Below are 23,035 nucleotides of genomic sequence, written 5' to 3'. Positions count from 1 at the left end.
AACTTTACAAGATAGTGCCATATCGTTTTCAAAGTGGTTGTGCCATTTTATATTCCTACTAGTGATATTTACGAGTTCCCATTACTTCACACAATTGTGAGCACTTGGGATTATCAGACTCTTGATTTTGGCCAGTCCAGTGCATATATAATGGGATATCATTGTGACCTTAATTTGCATTTTCATCATTACTTTTTAGGTCAAACAACTTTTTATATGTTTAGTAATAACTCACATTTCCTTTTCTATGAAATTCCTATTTCTGCCATTTGCCCTTTTTTCTATTGGAACGTTTGTCTTTTTCTTATTGATTTGTGCTCTTTATCGATTCTGGGCACTAATCCTTTGGAGCTTATATAGCTGCTTATACTTTCTCTGAGTTTGTGGCTAGACTTTTTATCCTCTTTATGGGATCTCTTGATTAACAGAAGTTCTTGGTTTTCATATAATTTTGACTGCTAACATTTTATAAAGAATAAAAGTAATTATTTGAAACTCTTTGACCATTAGGCCATTTCTTTCTGGGTCATGAGACACAAATGTAAAAAAGCATCAACAAGACAGATTGGCAATAACCTTTAACAGGAGGATAAACAAGTCTCTAGTCTCTACGTGAGATGGTTTTGGAGCAGCTCTGTCTGAAAACCTTAACAAAGCAAAGAAGAAAAAGAAGAAAAATCTCTCTAGCCTTCTACCTCTGCAGCCAGCCTCCCATGCAGGTACACGACAAACGCTATCAAGGACTGGGGGCTTGAAACGACGCCGCCTGCCTGCACTGCAGCGCCACGTGCAGCGAGGGGTAAATGAGGGAAGTCCGGGTTGGAGGGTTTGCAGTTACTCAATCACACACAAATATTATTGTTGCTAAAACATTCCAAAGCACTTGACACATAGTAGGTTCCCTGTGAATATGTTCCAAATGAATCATAGCAGTTAAATAGCTGACAGTAGGACTCTCATAAGGATAGACAAAACATGAGAACTTTCCAGTCTGTAAGGCCTAGAGCAAATAAAAACAGGCTCAACACCTATAAAATAATAAACTCATTATGAGTGATGAGGTGGATGCAAACTGACAAGGCGGATTACGGGAAGCACTCAGGGCCAGGGGTCGGAATCCATGAATTTTACTCAAGGTTCTGCCACCAAATAGCTGTGTGACCGTCATCACTTCAGCTTTTCATGCCTCATGGAAAAGTTAAAGTTTCCATGAAGAAGTTATGTGGTATAATTTAAGATATAAATGCAAGAAATCCAAAGATCGAAAATCTTGCTGACTTTACAGAACATTCATTTCACCTAACAAGAGGTTTTATCAACCCATCATATGAAAAAGTAAAATTCTTCTTTTGTTAGAAGTACAGTTTGGGAGAAGGTAAAGATAGATGACACCCAAAGCTGCACAAGCACTATTTTTAGAGCTCCACCTTTACCAGCCCTGCCCTACTGATGAAAAGAAAACACATTAGGACTGTGGCATTGGAACAAGCAAAACAATAATTAGAGAAGTTTGAGTTGCAGGCCATCATCCACAACCCAGAATGTGAGACACCGCTCTCTTTATTGTGCAAAGTCAAACCAAGGAAGAAACTCAAAGCAAGCGTCTGAATTCAGTGACCTTGGTCAATTAGAGAAGTTAACAGAAATAAACAAAAGACCCAATGAAAATAGTAAGGCAGTGAACCACAGAAGAAAAAAAGAAGTCACACAAATATGAGGAAAGCCCAGCTGTGCACAGCCACAATAGAAAGAAAGAAAAAAACAAAAAAACACTTTGGAATAATAACAGGTAACAGAAAGATTATAAACCCACAAGACAGCAGTGTAATTTTAAAAACAAATGTGGGACCAGATTATATGTAGGCATCTTAGGATGTTACCCAATCTGGCCAGAAGTGGCTTACACAGAGGAGCTGCCTACTTCGGGGCCTCAAATTAGGAAGGAATGTCAGAATTCAGAGAGGGCTCCGAAGAGAAATACCAAAATGTTTACTGGTTGGAAAGTTTGAGATTCAGAGGGTCCCCCAAATTTGCATTTCTAACAAACTCCCAAGAGGGGCTGTTGTTGCTGCTCCAGCAACAACCATAATGATATTATATTCTCCATAATAATATAATTCTCAATACTAATCTCATAGAGAACTACTGCATTAGAAGGACTGAGATTATTCAGCTTTCTGAAGGGCCGCCAGCCGACGAAAGTTGAAAAAGGGAGAGCAGGCGAGTGTCAGTTAGGTAAAAGGATGGAGACCTCTGAAGATGACAACTGTGAAACATGTGTAAGAGATGCTGCTATGAAATCACCCTCTAAAAAATCTTTTAAAATGTAACAGATTCTTATCTAAACTGGCTATTTGCAATCCTATCCAAAAGTAGAGGAATTATTAGTCGTTTCTAATAATTTCTAAGACACATTCCCTTTGACCATTTGATGTCCGTCGGAGACCTACTTCTCAAAAAAAAAAATAAATAACACAATCATGTATTCAAAATGTTTTATTCAGTTTTAGTGCGTGGATAGAACCCCCCCAAATCCCATCCTGGCTCTTAAGTAAGAAACCCGTGGAGGTGGATTTCAGTAGTTCCTCTCCAGATTTAGACACTGTAATTAAAAGTTTTTAGAAAGACTTTTTTTAGTAAAGAGGAAAATAAGTCAAATTATCCATTTCCCTGGCGTGAACGTGGCCCTTGCACAATCAATAAGTGTTTGGTGACACCTAGTGGCAATAGTGAGAGTTACAGCTTCCAACTCGTGTTTACCTCTTAAAAATCAAGAAATTCTGAGGAGTCCTTTCCTAAACTTAATCAAATCTTTTAAAATATAAGAATTTCTATCATTCCTCCCCTAAGAGTGATAAAACTTTCAGTATGACAATCACCTGACCCTGAAACCTCATTGACTTTTATTTTGTACTTCCAGATGAAATTAAACGTCTTAGAAAAATACCGAGGCTTTAAAAAGTTGATTAATTTAAACAGTACCTATGTGAAAGACTTAAAAAATAACTGCAGCAGTATTAGTTAAATATCAGAACCTAGAAATGTGGAGTCTTGGTTTTCTGTTTCCACCATTTCCCGATTCCTTCATTTATTCCTTCGTCGAACATTAATTTCACACATACCCTGTGCCAGCACTCTTCTGGCAGAGAATGAAACAGACATCCTAACCTTAAATCTTCTGCTGATCTTAAGTCTCCTATTGTGGAATCTTAAGTGGAATAGATCTGTCTTCCGTAATGGTCTGCTTATATACATGATGATAATAGGAAACTCAATTTCTAGTAATTTAAGCAAGGATTGTTTCCCCTCCCCCTCTTCCTCCTTTCCTTCCTCCTCCTCCACGTCCAAGGCAATCCAGCATAAACTGCCATCACAATGGCATTATCCATCATGGAATGTTTGACCAAGCTCAGATGAAGTGATGCTTTTATCACTTTGCAAATCCTTCCACCCACATTTAAGTTGCGGACACATAAACTAGGAATATCACTTAAAGCACTATACAGAAAGCCTGCGTGCAAATGGTTTTTAAGTGTTTGGGTACAAGATCTGAAGGTATGCAAACAAGACAATCACCTGCCTTAGCTGCTCCTGGAAAGGCAATGGCAAATTCTCCCCTTTGACTTTTTTTCCTGAAGCTCAGTGGGTAATTATCATGTGTTGTAAAGCCCCATCATGTGTTATCTTCCATTCTAACAAAGACCTGGCTTCCCATCCCACAATTTACATGACGGCTGTGAGGCTTAGCGCAGGGAGAGATGGTGGCGTTTTACTGAGCAAGGGCTCAGGGAATGACCTGGACATCACAGAGTAAGAGGATAATGTGAATTTTGGCCCTTTTGCCTGTAATAAGAATTAGGAACTGAGTACCTAGGCAAATATGCAAGAGATACCCAGCCTGCGATCTAATCCCTTCACCACTTCCTCCAGAAAACAGATGTTTTCAGCAGCCCCACCACAGAAGAAGACCAAGAGATTGTTTTCCCCATGATGCCTAAGGCTGTCGCTGAAACTTATTCAGAACTCAGAATTACTTTCTCCATCATGCAACTGCAAACAAGAACATAGGTGATACATTTTTTGTTGCCATTAATATGACAGAGGTTACTATGAACCATTTTAACAGGCAGTCACGGAGGAGTAGAGAAATTCTTTTCCCAGGAACTCATAGAAAAATTAGGGGTCAGTACATCATTAATTACAAAACTAGAGTTAACCAAAGAATATCATTTTCATATAGGCTCTTTCAAAAAAAAAACACAGCTAATTTACTGACCATCCAGGGGCAGAACCAAGCAGCTGAAGGCAGACACTGTAGCATTCGCCAAGACCTGGCAGGGAGCACCACACACAGCAGCTGAGATGTTCTCTGGAGGAAATCCTGCTCCAGACACGTGCACAAGCCTTCCACCCAGGCAGCCTTTAAAGCAAAACTACAAGTTCATGATCACAGAGGCAAATCTCTTTTTCTACTTAACCTGAAATTCAAATCCGTGCTTTCTTGCTGACCATCTTTCTTTTGATGCTCTTCAGAATCCACACAACTGGCTTCAGGTTGCATTTCATACCCTTGCTCTCCTACCATCAGAATCATGGAATCTCAGAGAGTAGAAAGCAGAACTAGGGAGCATCCAGCCCAGATCCCTTTATCAAATAAGGAAGCTGAGGCTTAGAAAAGTTACCCAGAGAAACTAGTGATGGACTCAGGACCAAAATCCCCATCCCCACAGCATTCCACCCAGTTGAGGCCAGGCAAATTTGTTCCAAGTAATGGCTTGGCTAGCACTTCATCCAACTAAGATTCTGCTCCTATAATTTCTTCTATACTTTCTGAATCACAATCAGATTTGACCTATCTCAAGTGCAGCAAGCCTTTAAGTGAACAGAAACTGAAACGATCATTGGAAGAAAAGGCAAGGCAAAATTCAGTACCTCTGAAAGGAGAAAAATGCAGTGGTAATATGCAAGTGACCTATTATTGGTGGAGTATGAATTCATCTGTGAAATATTACAAAATGATAAAAATTAATCATATTTAATAAGTTCTAAATAATTCAAATTGGCATACAGGTCTAAAAATAGGTGAAAGCATTTAAATTCTACTAAAATGATCAAATTATGAGCTCTTACAAATGGTATTATTTAGTTTAAAACAAATTAAATTGGGTTAATACATCAAATTAAAATGCAATCACACACTTAGAGAATATGCACAATTTCCTTGATAAAAAATAAGCCTCAGGGCTGGCCTGGTGGTATAGTGGTTAAATTCACGCACTTGCCTTCGGTGGCCTGGGGTTTGTGGGTTCAGATCCCAGGTGTGGACCTACACACTGCTCATCAGCCATGCTGTGGTGGCATCCCACATACAAAATAGAGGAAGATTGGCATGGATGTTAGCTGAGGGACAATCTTCCTCAAGCGAAAGAGGAAGATTGGCAATAGATGTTAGCTCTGGGCCAATGTTCCTCACCAAGAAAAAACAAGAAAAACAAAGCCTCACACACAGGAGTATTACAATGACAAGTGTCAGGAGGAAATTGAACTGTAAGAGGCCAGTCGGGCTTCCCTCTCCCTCAGCCATCAGATCCATGTTGCTTCCCTTCCTCTTAGAGAAGTGAGAGTAGTTATAATGCACTTACATAAAGAAAGCCTTGTCTCCTTTGCTTGACTTACCAAAGTTCTGAGTCACGGCCGTGACACTGACTCTGGACGTGAACACCAGCGCAGATGAGGCCCACCCTCTCGTGCGGTCGTAACCTCTGACTTGGTACTCGCCAGCAGGAAGGGAGGGGACCACACACTGGAGAACAGTGCGGTTGCCAGAGACATTCATACAGGGTGACATCCCGATTAAAATGTCAACATTCATAGCTCCTGAGATCTGGGCCACCGCAAAGGTTAAGACGTCATCCGTCTGAGAAAGAGAGAGCAACTCTGGGGTGAAGGTGTTGCTGTAACTGATGACTCCCATTTGGTGTGAAAGTCTGTCCACCTCTATGTTCAGGGCCACAGAGCCATTCCCCGAGGGAACGATGCACTGGATGAGGTCAGAGCTGACGTTCACTGTCAGGCAGCCCTGCCAACCAACGTAGACTAACGTGGCGTTCTGTCCTCTCAGGGCCGTGCCCTCCACAGTCAAGAGGCCTCCACCATGTATGCTGAAATTCTTGGGGAAATAACGAAACACTTGAGGCAAAATGTCGAAGTGTCTGGAAACGTTACCAGAACAAGCATACCCATTTCTTCTATGAAAAACTGATAAGTAGTGAGGTCCTGGGGTCAAGCCACTTATCCAGCATGTCACATGGCTTGCATTAAAGAAAGTTACGTTGCAAAGAAGATGATCATCCACAGACACCACTGGCTCATCAGCAGTGGTGCCTAACCTCCGACCCCTAATCAGCACTGTGGTCAGAGACCCACTGATGTTAGTGGTCAAGGCGTCCACGACGGGAGTTGTCTCTTCCCGCAAGAAAAGTGTGCAATCCCCCTGACACTCACTGGGGAGCTCATTGACCAAGACGGTGACGTTCAGGGTGAAGGAAGCACCAGGCAAGGGGTCACCCACCAGGTGAATCTGGCAGAGGACTGTCTGGTCCCCTAAGCTCAAAATTACACAGGTAAAAGGACCCGAAAGGTCCACCTGAACTGACCCCCTCCTAGAGCTGAGAGCCAGCCCCCGCACCGTGAGCACTGTCCCACCACAAGCAGACCCGTGTGCTGGGAAGATGGCCGTTATCCGAGGTGTGACCACAAATTGCTGGGGCACCGCAGACATGTTAGCAAACCCCATCTGCTTCTGACGTACTTGGAGAGGATAGATGCCTGCTTCCAAGCTGTGAAGAGGAAAGGAGCACCCAGACAGGCTCACGTTGCTCCTGAAAGACTGTGTCTCCAGACCGCAGGCCAAGCCCCCCAGAAGGATAACCGAGTTGGAGAGGTTACTTCCTTCCACGTCGAGCCGCAGGCTGCTGTCCGTGATTTCTCCTCGTACGGCAGTGACCACTGGTGTTGCTGCCACTTCATACATGAAGATAAAGCCCTTCCCTACCAGGCTTGGGGAAGGTCCTTGGGGGATGGACGTGCTGCCAGCCCAGACCTCCACGGGGGCTGGGACAGAGAGACCATCCGCATCAGGCAGCAGGGACGCAGGCGAAGTCTCACACCAGATGTTCCTCTCTGTCGAGTTCACGATGTCGCAGGACTGATTGCCCACAAGCACCCAAACCAAAGCGGGGTCCCTGCTGAACCCTATTCCTGAGATGCTGAGGATGGTTCCACCTAAAGCGCGAATAATGAAAACGAAACATAAAAGCTGGTATTCAGAACTGAGATCTCACAGCACCTGTGTAAGTATCAGTGCAATTAAGCGGAAGGTGGGGTAAGTATAGGTGAAACCCCGATTATTTCACCTCACCCCCTCGATGTTAAATTTGTGATCATTTTGGCAGGAGTCAGATGGGGTGAAATTGACATAACTGTAAAACAATATAAATTATTATAAGGAAGGATGTTTGTAATATGTAAGACAAAATTTTCAAGGATATTTATAGAGCCTAGAAGCCACCACTTCTATCATCTTATACACTAAGAAAAAACAAATTTCTTGACGTGTTCTTGTCATCGGCTATATTATCTGACATACTAGTCTATATTATTCTATATATTATTATGTAGAGAAATTTTATGTATATTATATACATACAATATATACACTAATGAAAAATCAAATTCTTTAGTCTTCTTGTCATCTGCCATATTATCTGCCATATTAGTTTATATGTTATTATGTAGGGTATATGTATATTATTCTAAATATATTCAACTGACACAATAATGAAAAATCAGATTGGTCAGTCTTCTACTTATCTTGTGTATTATTCTATATAATATTCCAGTATTCCACATTTATATAGTCATATGTGTGTATATGTGTATATATATATATATATATGACATATGAAGAGCCATTGAAACATTGAAACATGCTTATGATTTTGCTGTTATACTCATAGACTTTGTCTCACCTGTAACTGAGGGACAATCAAACACCATCTTCAGGACAAGGATTGGAGCAACGTACCTCATATCATTACCAAATCTGTAGTACAGCCAAGCAGCCTTAAAAAGGCTATACTCAAAAAGGATAATGTGCTATTTCAAACCCTATCAGAGTGATTATTCACATGCAAATATACAGCTGTCAATTGTTTTCTGAAAATGAATAGTTTTCTAGATTTCTCTATTTGTCTTGTCCTTACATCTCCCATATTGGCATCTGCGTTTCTGACTACTTCTGGTCCTTCATCTGCATCCCTAGAGGAAAGTGAAGACACCAAAGACTCATTCCTCCTCTCTTTGCACATGTAGCATCTAAACGGCTGAAGCAGGGAGCTCTTCCCTTGTTTTTCTAATATTCACTCGAGAGGTGCTGCCCATTAGATGTTTCAGCCTCTTTCCATTAGAAAAAGAAAATAGGCACATCTCGTTTTCATAAAAATTTTTTAATTTCCTGAGCTTACTGGGCTAAGGAACCACTGAGTTTTCACACCCTTCAAAGTACACCACTCAGTTTCCAGAGCATCAGGAAAGCTCTTCTCCCTGCTGCCCGTCTCTGGTCTCGCCCGTTAATTAACCCAGGAACAAAATCCTGATATCCAGGGAGTAGACTTACTGGATAAATGATACCAGTCATGTCAGAGCCACTCACCCAGAAGGGACCCACAGCAAGGCTCAATGCTGAAAACTTCTGTGATGCAGTGGATGTGAAGATCAACCCTGCAGAATAGGGGGAGATTGTCATGAAACAACCAAGAGAGTTAGAAAAAGAGAAAGGAAGGAGTAAGACAGAAGAGAGGTATGTATTTGAGGGAGAAAAGGAGAGAAAGGGAGCAGTGATGGAGAGCAAGTGTGAAGGATACTGCCCAACAGAGAACAAAGGAAATGGTGAGGAAAAGATGTTGGGTGGGACATTTTCCTGGGCCAGTACCATGGGTGACATGGGTCCCATACAATTTAGATAACTTTCTGGAAGGAGGAGCGGGAACTTCTGGAGAAAAACTGGGCAGAAGGGCTTTAGGGCAAAGAGGATGTGAGCATGGCTTGTGCAATAATTGCAAGCCATTTATTCAAAGCCCAATACCCAATCTTATTAAAGGTTTTATTTAATCACAGACTCTTATTAAAGCACAGACTGTTCCTCCTTCACATATAGATGCCTACCCCACCCCACCCCAACGACAAGCCATGACATCTTAATTCCAGAAAATTCTCCATTCTCCAACCAGTAAGCCAAAAATTTCCCCTGCGTTGGTCTTGAGAGTAAACTGTCCTGTAAGGTCTCAAGATTTGTTCAAATTTTATGATTCTCATGTGTTTATCCTCTAACTTCAGAAGAAGAAGGAAAAACAAGACCTAACTCAAAACTGGAATTCCTCAACTGAATTGCTAGACAATCAAACAGACCGAAAATTAATGGCAAGTGTCCAGCTCACCCTTGTGAGCTAATGTTGACCCCATTGATGGAGACCGAGATTCTGTGGAGACCAGCTGGCAGCAAGGGCAGCACCACCTCCAGACCCTGAGCCACTTGTGCATGAACTGGAGCCAAGGTCTCCTGAATGTGGACTTGCACATCCAAATCCGTGTCGTTCACCAGCAGCGCCATTCCAATGAAAAGGGTCTCACCTCCTGTGTTGAAAAGAATCCATTAGCTTCTGTGATGTGGGTTTGTGGCCTCAACCACCTAGGTATTCAATTCTAAAACTGTCTTTTAGGATTAAATACATGGTCAGCCCTGTGCATAATACTCTAAGAGTTTGAATGCTAATCTGATTTTTTGCATGAAACTTTCAACGAATTTTTTTAATAGAGCTACAGCCTGTAAGCTCAAGGGCACAAAAAGCAAAATTGTCAGGACAACTGTACTCAAGAGGCACTAACTTATCTCCAAGCAAAGGCAAATCAAGAAGTAGTCTGGAGCGCTGGTGGTCTCTATAACCAGCAAATAGCACCCCACGTCCTTTTTTTAACTTCCACTTTTCTACTGATAAAAGTCTAAAGCTATGTCGTCAGTGTGCACCGAATGCCATAAAAGCGCTGTGTAGGAGAACAGTGCTTGACAGTTTACAGAGCACTCTCACGTATGTTAGCCCATTTGATCCTCACACTATCCCGATGCCATATCCAGACAGTTAGTAGGACCGACATTTAGCTTCTGAGGAAATTCAGGTTCAGCAGGCAAGGTCTCATAGCCAATTGATGGAAATGTCAAGGCCTCAGCCCAGTCTTCTCTTGTATTTCAATACCTTTTTAGTTTAATAGCAACTCTACTAAAATGCCATGTGTACTATGGACACTTTAATTCAATTCCGTTTACCTCAAATATTTATTGAGTACCAAGAGGAAGATGCCACAAGGGGTACAAAAATAAGTTAAACACAGACCCTGCCCTCAAAGGTAGGAAAAATAGGTGCCAAAATAGCTTCAGCACAAGCCCTGCTGGAAGAGAGGTGAAAAGTGAGCAGTGGGGCTGTTCAGATCAGAGCAACATTCTGAATATCAAAAAGGCCTTGTGGGCAAGATGGTGCTTGAAATTCAATTTGAAAGATAAAGCTCAAGAGGAAATGATCGAGAATAGGGGATTTACAATTCAATTCTGAAAACTTCATGGTTTTACCCAAAGTCTATGGTAGCACTTTCTCATTTAATCATCCTGTGGCTTGGAGAGAAGGAAAGAGAATTCAGTGACTTTCTGGAAGACTAGATTCATGTACGTACAGTTAGAGACTCAATGGGAATAGGCCAAGTTGATGGTGGTTCTATGGCTAAATACCAAGAAAGCCAATCCTGAGGGATTGCTACTTAATTCAGTGGACAGTGGAGACTTCCAAAGGTCTCTAAGAAAGCAAAGGATATGATTGAAGCTTTCTTCCAGACTACAAGATCAATTAGAGAGATAGGGGAAGGGAAATCCAGTCTGCAGACTACTAGAGTCTTAACGAGAGCCAGAAATCAAGCGGGCAGTGGCAGGGTGGAAATAAATATCCTTACCTTTCCTGTGTCTGACTGTGCCCAGAGAGAAGCAGCCTGAGCTGGAGCATCTCTAAAGCTCCTTTAGCCTCTAATGTTTGAGAACTACTACGGAGCTGGCATCTATAGAACACCTCAACCAATTAGAGGATGAGAAGAGTTTACTTGAAAGAGAAAACTCAAAGAGAGATTGTGGCGTGCTGAGAAAAGAAAATCTACGTGCAAATCTTTGCTCTGCCATTTAACTACCTGCATGACTTTGGGTGGTTCACTTTGGGCTCTCCAAGCCCTGGATTTTTCATCCGTAAGATAGTAACAAAGCCTACCCATGTGGTTTGTTGTAAGGATTAAGTTAGCTATCCTAGGACAGCCTCTGGTATAGTACAGCATTCAAAAGCCCTCAAATAGCTTCATATTCTTCCTTGTTCCACATTCTCTTTACCTCTTCATGTCTTCCCAGCCTCTTTTCTACTGTGAAGTCTGAAGCCTCAGTGTAGTGACTTTGAAGGATTTCAGAGTTGAGTAAGGAAAAGACATGACCACTAGGTGGCAGTAGCACAAAAAAGAGCTTTATATGGGTGGTGCCTGACAGGTTCACATAGGTGCAGAAATCTCGCAGCACAAGACTTTCCAGGGGCGACAACAGGAGGCCACCCCCAGAAAAGGAGGGAGGTTAGGGAACTCCTGGGGGAGAAAGGGTTTGGGGAGTTACGTGACCAGATGATGTCACTGAGCAGCCCAGTGGGTAGCCTCTGGGTCAGAGAACTTTGAGGCATCAGTAGCTTAGTCTTTACAGCCCCCAGGATTATCTTATCTGTGGCTAGCAGATGCTGGGTGCAGTTTTGCAGGGTATGTAAAGAAGGCAGACTCTAAAAGGTTAAAAATCTGCTTATTTTGGCTATATTTAAAACAACTGAGTGTGTAAAAATTTGAGGTTGGCCTTGGCAGGCTTTTGAGTTCATGGATCCCAACTTGCTGTGAGGAAGTAAACAACATAGGGCCAATATACAGAGGTCATCTCTGGCTCATTCATATAACACTCAGTTACTCACAGAATTACAACACTCACTCCAACGAAGGATTTATTGAGTGCTTACTCCATGTTAATCCCCGGGCTAGGTACTTTTACCTACGTTATCTCCAATTTTTACAATAGCCTTGAAATAATTATTCCCACCTAGCAATTGGGGAAACTAAAGATAAATGAAGTTAAATGTCTTGTTCAAGGAGTGGGTGAGCTGGGATTCATTCAGACTGACTGCAAATTCTTCCTCCCCCTTCCCCTGCCCGTCCCCTTCTATTTCTTTGATTTCATTTTGGCTTCATTGTCATCATCAACATCATCATTTCCTGGATGGAGTTGTGTAACACTCCAACTTTCAAAAGAGACTTTCCCAACAGGCTACCACTCTTTGTGGATTTTCTAACATGTTCTTCTTTATTCTGCCTGTAGAAAGATTTAAGTGCAAGTGTAAATTCTGCAAATAATGCATCATGTTGTATATATCAATAACATAACTCCTTGGGCTCTTGGTCAATTGTCAAGCTAATCCTAGATGCCTTTAAGGCACTGATGCAATGTATTTATTCTTTTCATTATAGGTAGGAAATTTTATTAAAAGCCAAAATCACTGAAATCTGAATAGAACACGGAGCTCCCTCCTCCCTTTTCTACTTTGTTGGGAAGAATCTATACCACTAAGGAATTTTACACACTTTGGTCGCCTGAGGCAGCAAATTCTTCTTCTGCACTATCTGAGCTGAATAATATTGAGAAGCTAAAGGACACTTCCCTTTATTTATGTACTCTTGAGCAACGAAAATGAAAACAGTACCAGAAAAATTGAGTCTAGGCCTTTTCTTTGGGAAATTTGATGGTCTTTTATAATAATAATCCCTTAGATATGGCCACCATAAACTCTCTGTTATCTGGCATTCAATTAACCAGAAAGACATGTTTCCAAATCTACCTGGTATGGTATTTTTCCAAATCTATATAATATAACATGTTAATAAGTTGTTACAATTCCATCCGGTCACATCATCTGAACTATCAAAGAAAGATTAAATTGTTTCCCATATTTGGGTGCTAAAGAATTCATTCTTTTTATACATAGTATGTCTCAAGGAACAAGAATTCTTGGTTAATCAGAACACTCTATTCTCTAATCATATCAAATAACTGCTACAGTAGAATCTGATGCCTGAAACGGTAATTTACAGTAAACTGTAAGTGGCTAACTGCTTGTAACATGCACCTAGACTGCTTGGGTTCAAATCGAAGCTCTGTTACTAAAGATAGCATTTAGACAAGTTATGTATTCTATCTGTTTCTTAGTTTTCTTACCTGTAAACTGAGGCTAACAATACTATAAATTAGTGGCAAGGATTAAAGTCTATAATATGTCTGTGCTATTATTGGCACATAGTAGGTTCTCCAAAAATACTTAACAATTGTTACCTTTGAATTCCCATGTTATTTTCTTGACGGAAATGGTCTCAATTTTACAGAAGGAAAAATAGATATAAGGAGATTTATTCAATAATAGCTAAGATGATAATACTAGTCTCTTAGTTTTCAGAAAAATAACTCCCATTCAAAATATAACACTGTCTTGAATAAAATTAATAGGCCATCATTTGCCTTTTTTATAGGATCAATGGTCTAAAGATACAAAGATGCTACAGTATCATGTATTTTACCTGCTATGCTGCTCCAGTTTCTGCTCAGAGATGTGATCACTGGATTTAAAGAGGATTCATATGTAAATGCCATGGGGAGAACTGTAGAATGGTCCTCTCTGATCACAGTCACATTTACAACGTGTCCATCTTTTCCCTGAAAAACCATTTTTTTTAAATTAAACTTCTGTAAATAAGACTAACTTGAGAGAAGTTCATACAGAATTAGTTTAAAAGGTTAATTTCAAGAAAATTGTTTTTAAAGAATATATTTGCTACTTTCAAGTCTCTCTCTCTCACACACACACACAGTGACAAGTGCTTAGAAGAGGCAAGTGCGGCATCCAACAGATTAAAGGGAGAGTAAGAATGATTTGTAATTAACACACCAATGGGCTCTGCAAAGAATGGCAATTTCAAGTAAACATCTATACCTAGCTAAACTATCCATCAAGTGTGTGAATATTTTCAGACATGTAAGTACTCAGAAAACTTCCTTCCCACATATCTTTCCTAGGATGTTTCTTAAGGCTATGATTCACAAAATAAACAATAGCCAAAAAAGAGAAAGATATGAACTCCAAGAAACAGTGAATCTACCCAGGAGAGCAATCAAGAGAAGTGAGAGGATGAAATCTGTAGAATAAACCCAGAAAACACCCCAGTTAGATTGATGCAGAACAGAGCTTCAAGGAAAAAGAGTAACTGATAGGGTGGAATTCTTTTTTAAGATAGAGAATTATTATTATAGGAAGTTGTGTTAAGAAAAAAATTAGAAACTAAGAAAAAATGAATTATGAAAGAAAAAAACGTATTACCTGATTCTACCTGCATCATTTAAATCGTCATAATAATGTAAACATGGCTTATTGATTTTATACAATAATCGTACTGTGACTATATCAAAAGAATTAAAAGTGGTTGTTTCAGAAAGGAGGACTTGAAGAAGGGGGAAGAGGAGGACGGCTGGAGAGCATGATTTGTTCTACTATTTTCCTTTTAACCTTTACCTGTATTGCTTTGAACAAAATAAAAAGTTTGTTCTTTAATGTTTCTTCTTTCTAGTAAAAGAAATCCAAACAATACAAATATTACCCATTAAAATGGTAAATACAGATTAAGGTGATAATACCCAGTGTTGGTCAAAGTGTCAGAAATCAGACACTCACACAGTGATAGTGGAAGGATAAATTAAAAGGGAATTTCAGACAACTGCATACTACACATCAAAAGCTTTAGAATTTAGGTTAACTTATCCTGAGAAAAACAAATATGCCCAGAAATATAGTTACTGGTATGATCAAAGCTCCATTGTTTAAAATAGGAAATTTTAGAAATTATCTTAATGTCCAATAAAAGAGAAAAGTTAAACAAATTACAGTACGATCACACCTTGGAATTGCATGCAGTTTATATATAAAAGCTAACATTTCATAATATTTGAGTAACTGGATGAGATAAAAATGTAGGACCAGAGATCAAAGATTATTCTGAACCCTTTCTTTCAGAGATCTTTATTTGTTCAGTAAAGAGCCATCTTATGGGGTCACGGAGGTGCTGGGAATGTTGATGACACTGAAGTCAACTCTGAATTAAAAGTTCAGCCTCAACTGTGAGCAGGAGCCTCACCAACAGCACCAGGGAAGGACCTGAACTCAAATCTAATTAAAATAGAAAATATAATATAATATAAAAATTAATAGGCTATGAGATTGCACTAACTGAAGAAGAAAGAGAAAGCTAAGGGACTTGTTTTTAAGGGAAAAAGGAAGCAGTAGAGAATAACTAGGAAGATATCTCATAGGAATCAGACATTCTAGAAGTTTCTAAGAACTACCATTCACATCCATGCCAGAAAACAAAATTGCTGGCGAAAACTATTATTTGTTGTTTTCTTAAGAGAGAGGTAAGATTACAACACATATAAGTTTTACAAATCAACACCCACAATGTGCAGGACATAAACATGTTTATTCTGGGGCACTAATATTCATTGAGAGTGTGGCCTAGGACTGTCCTGTTGTCTTCTTCTAAAAGAAATCAACTGACATTAATGATAACCCCATTGGTGGAGTCAGCTTCCCATTTCATAGCAGAACAGGCAATATAAACATATAAATATAAGCATACTCTCATGATGAAAAGGTCATGTCAGTTAATTTAGTTCTAAGCAATGATCCACTGAAAACCTTACACTACAAGTTAATAATGGTCACCTACCCGGAGGGAAAAAGATGCCAAAGGATTCCACTTACTCTGGGTGGAACTTTGCATTGAATTCTTCGTGAATTGCTTGTGGTGACGTTAATGACACAAGACTGAGAGCCAAATAGCACCAGGCTAACATCTTCCAAACTAGAGCCTCGGATGGTGGCCCAGAGCCCTCCTGTAACAAAAATAGCATTTTTAGATAGGACAAAAAGCCACACAAGCAGACAAAATTTAACTATCCACAAGAGAGAAAAAATGAAGTTAAAATAAGAGGCTTCTTAGTCAAAACACAAGGCATGCTCAAACTGCAGAAAAAGACTGAAGTTAAATATACAAAATACCATATAAACAGGAAGAACTGGTGATCAGAGGGCAGAAAGAAGTCGTAATGCATCCTGGAGATATTTAAGAATAAAACAAAGAGACACAATATGTCCACGAGTCAGAGAAGTAAAGGAGATGGTCTCTGAGAACTCTTCCTGCCCTAGACTTTGAAATATCATCCCTGCCAATCCTATAGAGCTTATTCTTTTCCTGAGAAAACAAGTATAAGAGAGCGTCATGGTAGAAAGAACAGCGGACCCAGAGTCAGGGCCGCAGACGGCTCCGCCACTTAAAGAAGATCATTTGTAGTATTGTCTCTGAGTTCACTGATTCTCACTTCCCTCATCTTGAATTCACAGCTTTAGCCCTTCCAGCTTTGTGATTATACCACACATACTAGGTTCTAATCTCCAAGATGGTGTAGAAGTGACTGAAATCACCACCCACTGCCCTCAGGATTTTTCTCCAGGCTCCTGAAGAGCAACCACAGAAACCTCTCTCCTCCCTGCAGACGTCAATAAGAAGAGGCGTGGCACCAGTCATGCTGATGTTCTGGCATTCTTTTCCTTCGGGAGGAGCAGCCCTTGATCAGCTGATGGACAGAAAGCCTGCCCGTTATAGATGAGGGCAATGATTCTGGTGTGCCATCTCCCCAGAACGGGATACAAACAAGGTAGTAAGGCCACCAAATAGAGACACATACCCCTAGAGAGGGGGAAGGGGGTGCAGGAGCAAGGTTATCTTCCCCAAGCGCATCAGGGTGAGAAAGGGGAACCTAACGAACCTAATGAAAACCTTTCAGGAGCATGTGACTAAGTGGAATAAGACCTTGAAGTTAAACATATAAACTTGCCCTGAAAATTCAGGGCAAGGCTACCATAGACTACAAAGTTAGAGAGTACAATTGAAGAAAAGAGTCAATTTACAACAGCAACATGAAAGATACAACATCTGGAAGTGATCTTGACAAGAAAAATTCAAGAACACGAAGAAATTTGAAGAAAATGTTGAAATACTATTGAGGAATTTAATCGATGGATTAAAACTTAAATAAGAAAACTAAAATAAGGGCCTGCCCGGTGGTATAGTGATTAAGTTTGCACACTCTGCTTCGGTGGCCCAGGGTTCACTGGTTCAGATTCCAGGCATGGACCTACAAAGCAATCATCAAGCCACACCATGGCAGCATCCCACATACCAAATAGAGGAAGATTGGCACAGATGTTGGCTCAGCGTCAATCTTCCTCAAGAAAAAAGAGGAAAATTGGCAACAGACATTAGCTCAGGGCCAATCTTCCTCACTAAAAAATAAACAAATAAAGTAAATGGGTAGAAAGAATGAACATCGTAAAGGTGGCATATCTTCTAAATTAAACTAAAGCATCAATGCAATCCCAATAAAAATACAAACAGGATTTTTTTATTTAAATTAAACAAGGTGATTTTAAAATTCAATGAAAAATAAACAATAACCAGAATACAAAATTTCAAAAATAAGAGTAAAGGGGTCTTCTACCAGACATTAAAATGTCTTATAAAACAACTATGGTTAAAATCCAATAATAAAGCATGCACAGACAGACAGGTCAATGGAACAGAATAGAAAGTGCAAAAATAAACCCAGGGAAGTATGGCGTATAGGAAATGATAAATATGATGTTTCACATAAGTGCAAAATAGACAGATTATTTATTTCGTAAATAAATTAAGTAAATAGTATTGAAAAATTAAATATGAATTCCTACCTCACATCCTCACCAAAATAAATTCCAAATTGATCAAATATTTAAACATGAAAAAGAAAGCATCAAAGAATTAGAAGGAAATAGAATTTTTCTTGATATATAATTTAGTTGGAAAGCCATTCTAAGTATTTTACAAACCCTGAAGCCCTAAAAGAAAGACTGATACATTTATTGCACAAAAAATTAAAATATTTATGAATTACAAAAATCGTAAATGAAAAGACAAACAAACATATAAAGGGCTAATATCCTTAATATATAAAAGCTCTGAAAATAATAAGGAAGAATAATAACTCAGTTGAAAAAAGGGGGCTAAGGAGAAGAACAGACAGTTCACTGAAAAATACAATGCCTCTTAAACACGTGAAAAGATACTAAATTTCTTTCTTAATAAAGTAAATGCAAAGTAAAACTACAATGAAATGTTAGTTTCCTTCTACAAGATTGGCAAATATCAAAAAGTTTGGTAGGACTGTTACCAAGATGTGGTAAATACATACTCAAATACATTGCTACACAGAGAATAAATTACACAGCCTCTACAGAGACTATTTTGACATTGTCAAAATTTTAAATGTGCATAGCCTCTTGACCTAGCAATTCCACGTCTAAGAAATTATACTACTAATAATTTCAGGCGTATGCAAAATGGAACAACTGCATATCCACATACAAAAGAATGAAGTTGGATCCTGTTTTGGGTTGAACTGTGTCCCCCCAAAATTCATATGTTGGAATTTTATCTGCCAGTACCTCAGAATATGACCTTATTTGGGAATAGAGTCATTGCAGACATAATTAGTTAAATTAAGATAAGATGAGGTTACACTGGAGTAAGGTGGGTGCCTAACTCAATATGACTGGTATCCTTATAAAAAGAGAAAATTTGGACAGAGAAAAGACACAGGGAGAACACCATGTGAAGATGAAGGCAGAGATCAGGTTGACGCTTCCACATGCCAAAGAATGCCAAAGACTGCCAGCAAACCACCAGAAGTGAGGGGAGAGGTATAAAACAGATTCTTCTTCACAGGTTGCTTCAGATGGAATCAATTCTGCCAATACCTTAACCCTTGGCTTCTAGCCTCCAGAATTGTGAGACACTAGCTTTCTGTTGTTTAAGCTGTTTAGTTTGTGGTATCTGGGTAAGCAGCCCTAGAAAGCTCATATAGACCCCTACCTCACACCATATGCAAAAATTAACTCAAAATAAGTGAGATACCTAAATGCAAGAGCTAAAACTATGAAACTCTTAGGAAAAAACATATGCATAAAACTTCGTGACATTGGATTAGGCAGTTGTTTCTAAGACATGACACCAAAGCACAAGCAATAACAACCATAAAAAAGATAAACTGGGGGCTGGCCCCGTGGCCGAGTGGTTACGTTCGCGCGCTCCGCTGCAGGCGGCCCAGTGTTTCGTCGGTTCGAATCCTGGGCGCGGGCATGGCACTGCTCGTCAGACCATGCTGAGGCAGCGTCCCACATGCCACAACTAGAGGAACCCACAACTAAGAATACACAACTATGTACCGGGGGGCTTTGGGGAGAAAAAGGAAAAAATAAAATCTTTTAAAAAAAAAAAAAAAAGATAAACTGTACTTTGCCAAAACTAAAAAATTTTGTGCTTCAAAGAATACTATTAAGAAATTAAGAAGACAATCCACTGAATAGGGGAAAACATTTCCAAATCACATATCTGATGAGGGACTCTTATCCAGAATATATAAAGAACTCTTACAACTCAACAATAAAAAGACAAATAACCCAATTTTTTTAATGGGCAAAGGATGTGGATAGGCATTTCTCCAAAGAAGATATGCAAGTGACCAATAAGCACGTGAAAAGATGCTCAAAGATCATCAGTCATTAGGAAAATGCAGATTAAAAACACAATGAGATATCATCTCACACCCATCAAAATAGCTATTATCACAAAAAATAAGAACTGTGGATAAGGATGTGGAGAAGCTGGAAACCTCATATATTGCTGGTGGGAATGCAAAATCATGTAGCCATAGTGGAAACGGTTTGGCAGGTCCTCAAGTAGTTAAACACAGAGTCACTAAATGACCCAGTAATTCCACTTCTAGGTATATACCCAAGAGAACTTGTAGGTATATATAAAACATATATCCACACAAAACTTTGTACACAAATGTTCATAGCAGCATTATTCATAATAGTCAAAAGACGGAAACAATTCAAATGTCCATCATGAGATGAACAGATAAACAAAATGTGGTATATCTATCCAATGGAATATTATTTATCCATAAAATGGAATGAAGTACTGAAACATGCTACAACATAGATGAACCTGGAAAACGTTATGCTAAGTAGAGAAGCTAGACACAAAAGGTCACATAGTGTACGATTCCATTTATATGAAATGCCCAGAATAGACAAATTCACTGAGAAAATAGATGAGTGCTTTCCAGGGATTGGAGGAAAGAAGAAATACGGAGTGACTACTAACGGATAGAAGGTATCTTTGGGGGGGTGATAAAAATGTTCTGGGATTAGATAGTGGTAACGTTACACAACTTTGTAGATATACCAAAAATCACTGAATTGTATACTTTTAAAAAGTGAATTATATGGTGTGGAAATTATATATCAATTTTTTTTAGGTTAAAAAAAAATAATACCTGAGGCAAAAAAGGATTTGCCCTAGGGCAGCTCTCTATATTTCTAAGATCTATTGCCCTGGTCCAGCCCAACATTCTCTCTCCCCTGGACGACTGCAGCAGCTGCCTAATTGGTCTCCCTGGTTCCATCTTTGCCTCCCTACAGTATATCCTCACACGGCAGCTTAAGTCTGATCGTGTTGCTTTTTCACTTAAAATCCTCCAATGCCCCCATCTCACTCAGAATAAAACTCAATATCCTTTCATCGTCTCTGAAGCCAGATGATCTGCTCCCAATCTTCTCATACCACTGTCCTCTCGCTCAATCTATTCCAGCCACGGTGACCTCCTTGGTGTTTTTGCAATAAGCTGGGCTCACTCTGACCTATGACTTTATCATTTGATGTTCCCTCTGCCTAGAGCTCTTCTCCAAGATTTCCCCAGCAGTCATGCTTGTGCTTCATTCGTGTCTCTGTTCTCCAATGTCATCGTGTCATTCCTCCAATGTCAGTAACCATCCCATCACAACCACCACCCTCTCTGGCCCTCTCCCCCTGCTTAATTTTTCTCTTACACACATAATCGTCACCTCCATGAGAGCAGGGACTTCGTTTTAATTTACTGTATCCCCAGCATTAATAGTGCCAGGCACACAATAAGAGCTAAACAAACTGCTGTTATCTTTATTATTGTTGATGTTAGTTAATAATAAAAGTTGCAGGGGTGGTGACACTGTGCCATTCCCATTTGAAAGTTGAGCTCCCTCACAAGAGTCCATACCTAGCCAGAAGACAGCTCTATCTTAGCACAGAAACGGGCCAAGGAAGCACGTAAGGCAAAGCCAAGATTTTCCTCAAAAACCCTTTCAAGGGTGCTCCTGTATTTGGGCAAATGGTGCTTTAGAATATTATTGATCACATCACATCACATATAAAGCTATTCTGTAAATTCTTTCCTGATAGGCTTTGGTCTGGTTCTCTTTAAATCCCCAACAGCAGGGGCCCGCCTGTTGGCACAGTGGTTAAGTGCACACATTCCGCTTCAGCGGCCCAGGGTTCATCGGTTCGGATCCCGGGTGCGGACATGGCACCACTTGGCAGGCCATGCTGTGGTAGGCATCCCACATATAAAGTAGAGGAAGATGGGCACGGATGTGAGCTCAGGGCCAGTCTTCCTCAGCAAAACGAGGCTAATCTTCCTCAAAAAAAAAAAAAAATCCCCAACAGCAGCATTTCTCAAACTGTACTATTCCTAGAAATCACCTGAGGATTCTGTTAAAATGTAGATTGATTCAGGAGGTCTGGGATGGAGCCTGAGGCTCCGCATTCCTAACAAGCTCCCAGATGATGCACATACTGCTGGTCTCAAACCACACTCTGAGTACCAAACTCTTCAGCATCTAGCACAGGGTTTTGCGCCGGGTGGCTCAATCAGGGTTGATTGACTGATACCTGTTGATACTAAGTAGGTGGCAGGCCAGAGGAAAGGTTAATAGGGAAACTTGAAATCCAGCAATAAGGAAAGTAGCAGCTAGAGCGTCTCCCCTTCCCCTTGCTCTTACTAAAAGTTTATTTGCACCCACCCGACATTATCCTCTCTGAGTTTTCCATCTTTTACTAAAATATAGAAGGATGATGTGCAATCCTCCCAGACAAATCCCTTCACTGCGTACCGTTGGTACAGCATGCCATGATAGGGTGACCAACTCATCCTGGTTTGCCTGGGACTTTCCAAGCTTTAGCACCAAGAGTTCCATATCCTAGTTTTAAAACGAAAAGTGTCGTGTCCTGGGGAACCCCTCAGTCCCTGGAAAACCGGGACAGTTGGACGCTGTGCCTGTGCAAGGCACTCTGTATGGGGAAACAACGATGACTGAGTCCCATGTCTGCCCTTGAGGGGTCTGCAATCTAGTGGGGAGCTAAAGAAGGCTTGTGTAGCCTGAACTGCAAAGGTAACTTATGAGAAGATCGGAGCCCCTTAAAAACCTAATGAGAAGACTATTATAGGCCCTAAACTCAAACCAATAGTTATTAGGTTGATACAGAACACTACCTTTTATCCTGAGCACCACATATCATCTGGTCCCTTCCGGGAATCACTGAGAAATAAGAGCAAGCTTGATCTGGTTTTTGTGCAGAGATGAGGAAGGGTGGGCCTCGTAACTCGCTCTTCTAGGCAAAGTCAAGTCAGAAACGAGCTGTTCCTTTGAACAATGAGTCTGTGGCCAGCAAACGCTACTTTAAAAAATGTTCTAAATCACAGTTCTTTGGCCAACACAAGAAAGAAAGACAAAATCCAGGGCATTAAGGAAAGGAATTTCATACTCTAAAAATGATATGTTAACCCACAGGAGCATCAGTGTTCCCAAGATTCATGCAATCTGGCCAGGTTGTTTTTAACTGGTCATGT

The 23,035-nt window shown here is 40.2% G+C and overlaps 1 protein-coding gene across 10 annotated transcripts in view; it reads right to left on the bottom strand.

The window, feature by feature from the left end:
- The window catches only part of PKHD1 (PKHD1 ciliary IPT domain containing fibrocystin/polyductin), a 416,955-nt gene that overhangs the window by 346,768 nt on the left and 47,152 nt on the right, over positions 1-23,035 (bottom strand). For all 10 annotated transcript variants that reach the window (XR_006532025.2, XM_044776842.2, XM_044776843.2 and 7 more), the window contains 6 exons: positions 15,972-16,102; positions 13,738-13,873; positions 9,498-9,693; positions 8,714-8,781; positions 5,677-7,284; positions 4,277-4,420 (listed from right to left, as the gene is read on the bottom strand). Coding sequence is in view for 9 of the 10 variants with exons in the window: in XM_044776842.2 (XP_044632777.2) it covers positions 4,277-4,420; positions 5,677-7,284; positions 8,714-8,781; positions 9,498-9,693; positions 13,738-13,873; positions 15,972-16,102 (2,283 nt within the window). In the remaining variant the exon portion in view is untranslated. The remainder of the gene's footprint in view (positions 1-4,276; positions 4,421-5,676; positions 7,285-8,713; positions 8,782-9,497; positions 9,694-13,737; positions 13,874-15,971; positions 16,103-23,035) is intronic.

Source organism: Equus asinus, chromosome 8, assembly GCF_041296235.1.
Source record: "Equus asinus isolate D_3611 breed Donkey chromosome 8, EquAss-T2T_v2, whole genome shotgun sequence".
NCBI lineage: Eukaryota > Metazoa > Chordata > Mammalia > Perissodactyla > Equidae > Equus > Equus asinus.
Note: the sequence above shows the minus strand (reverse complement) of the source record. Positions and strands in the feature narration are given on the sequence as shown.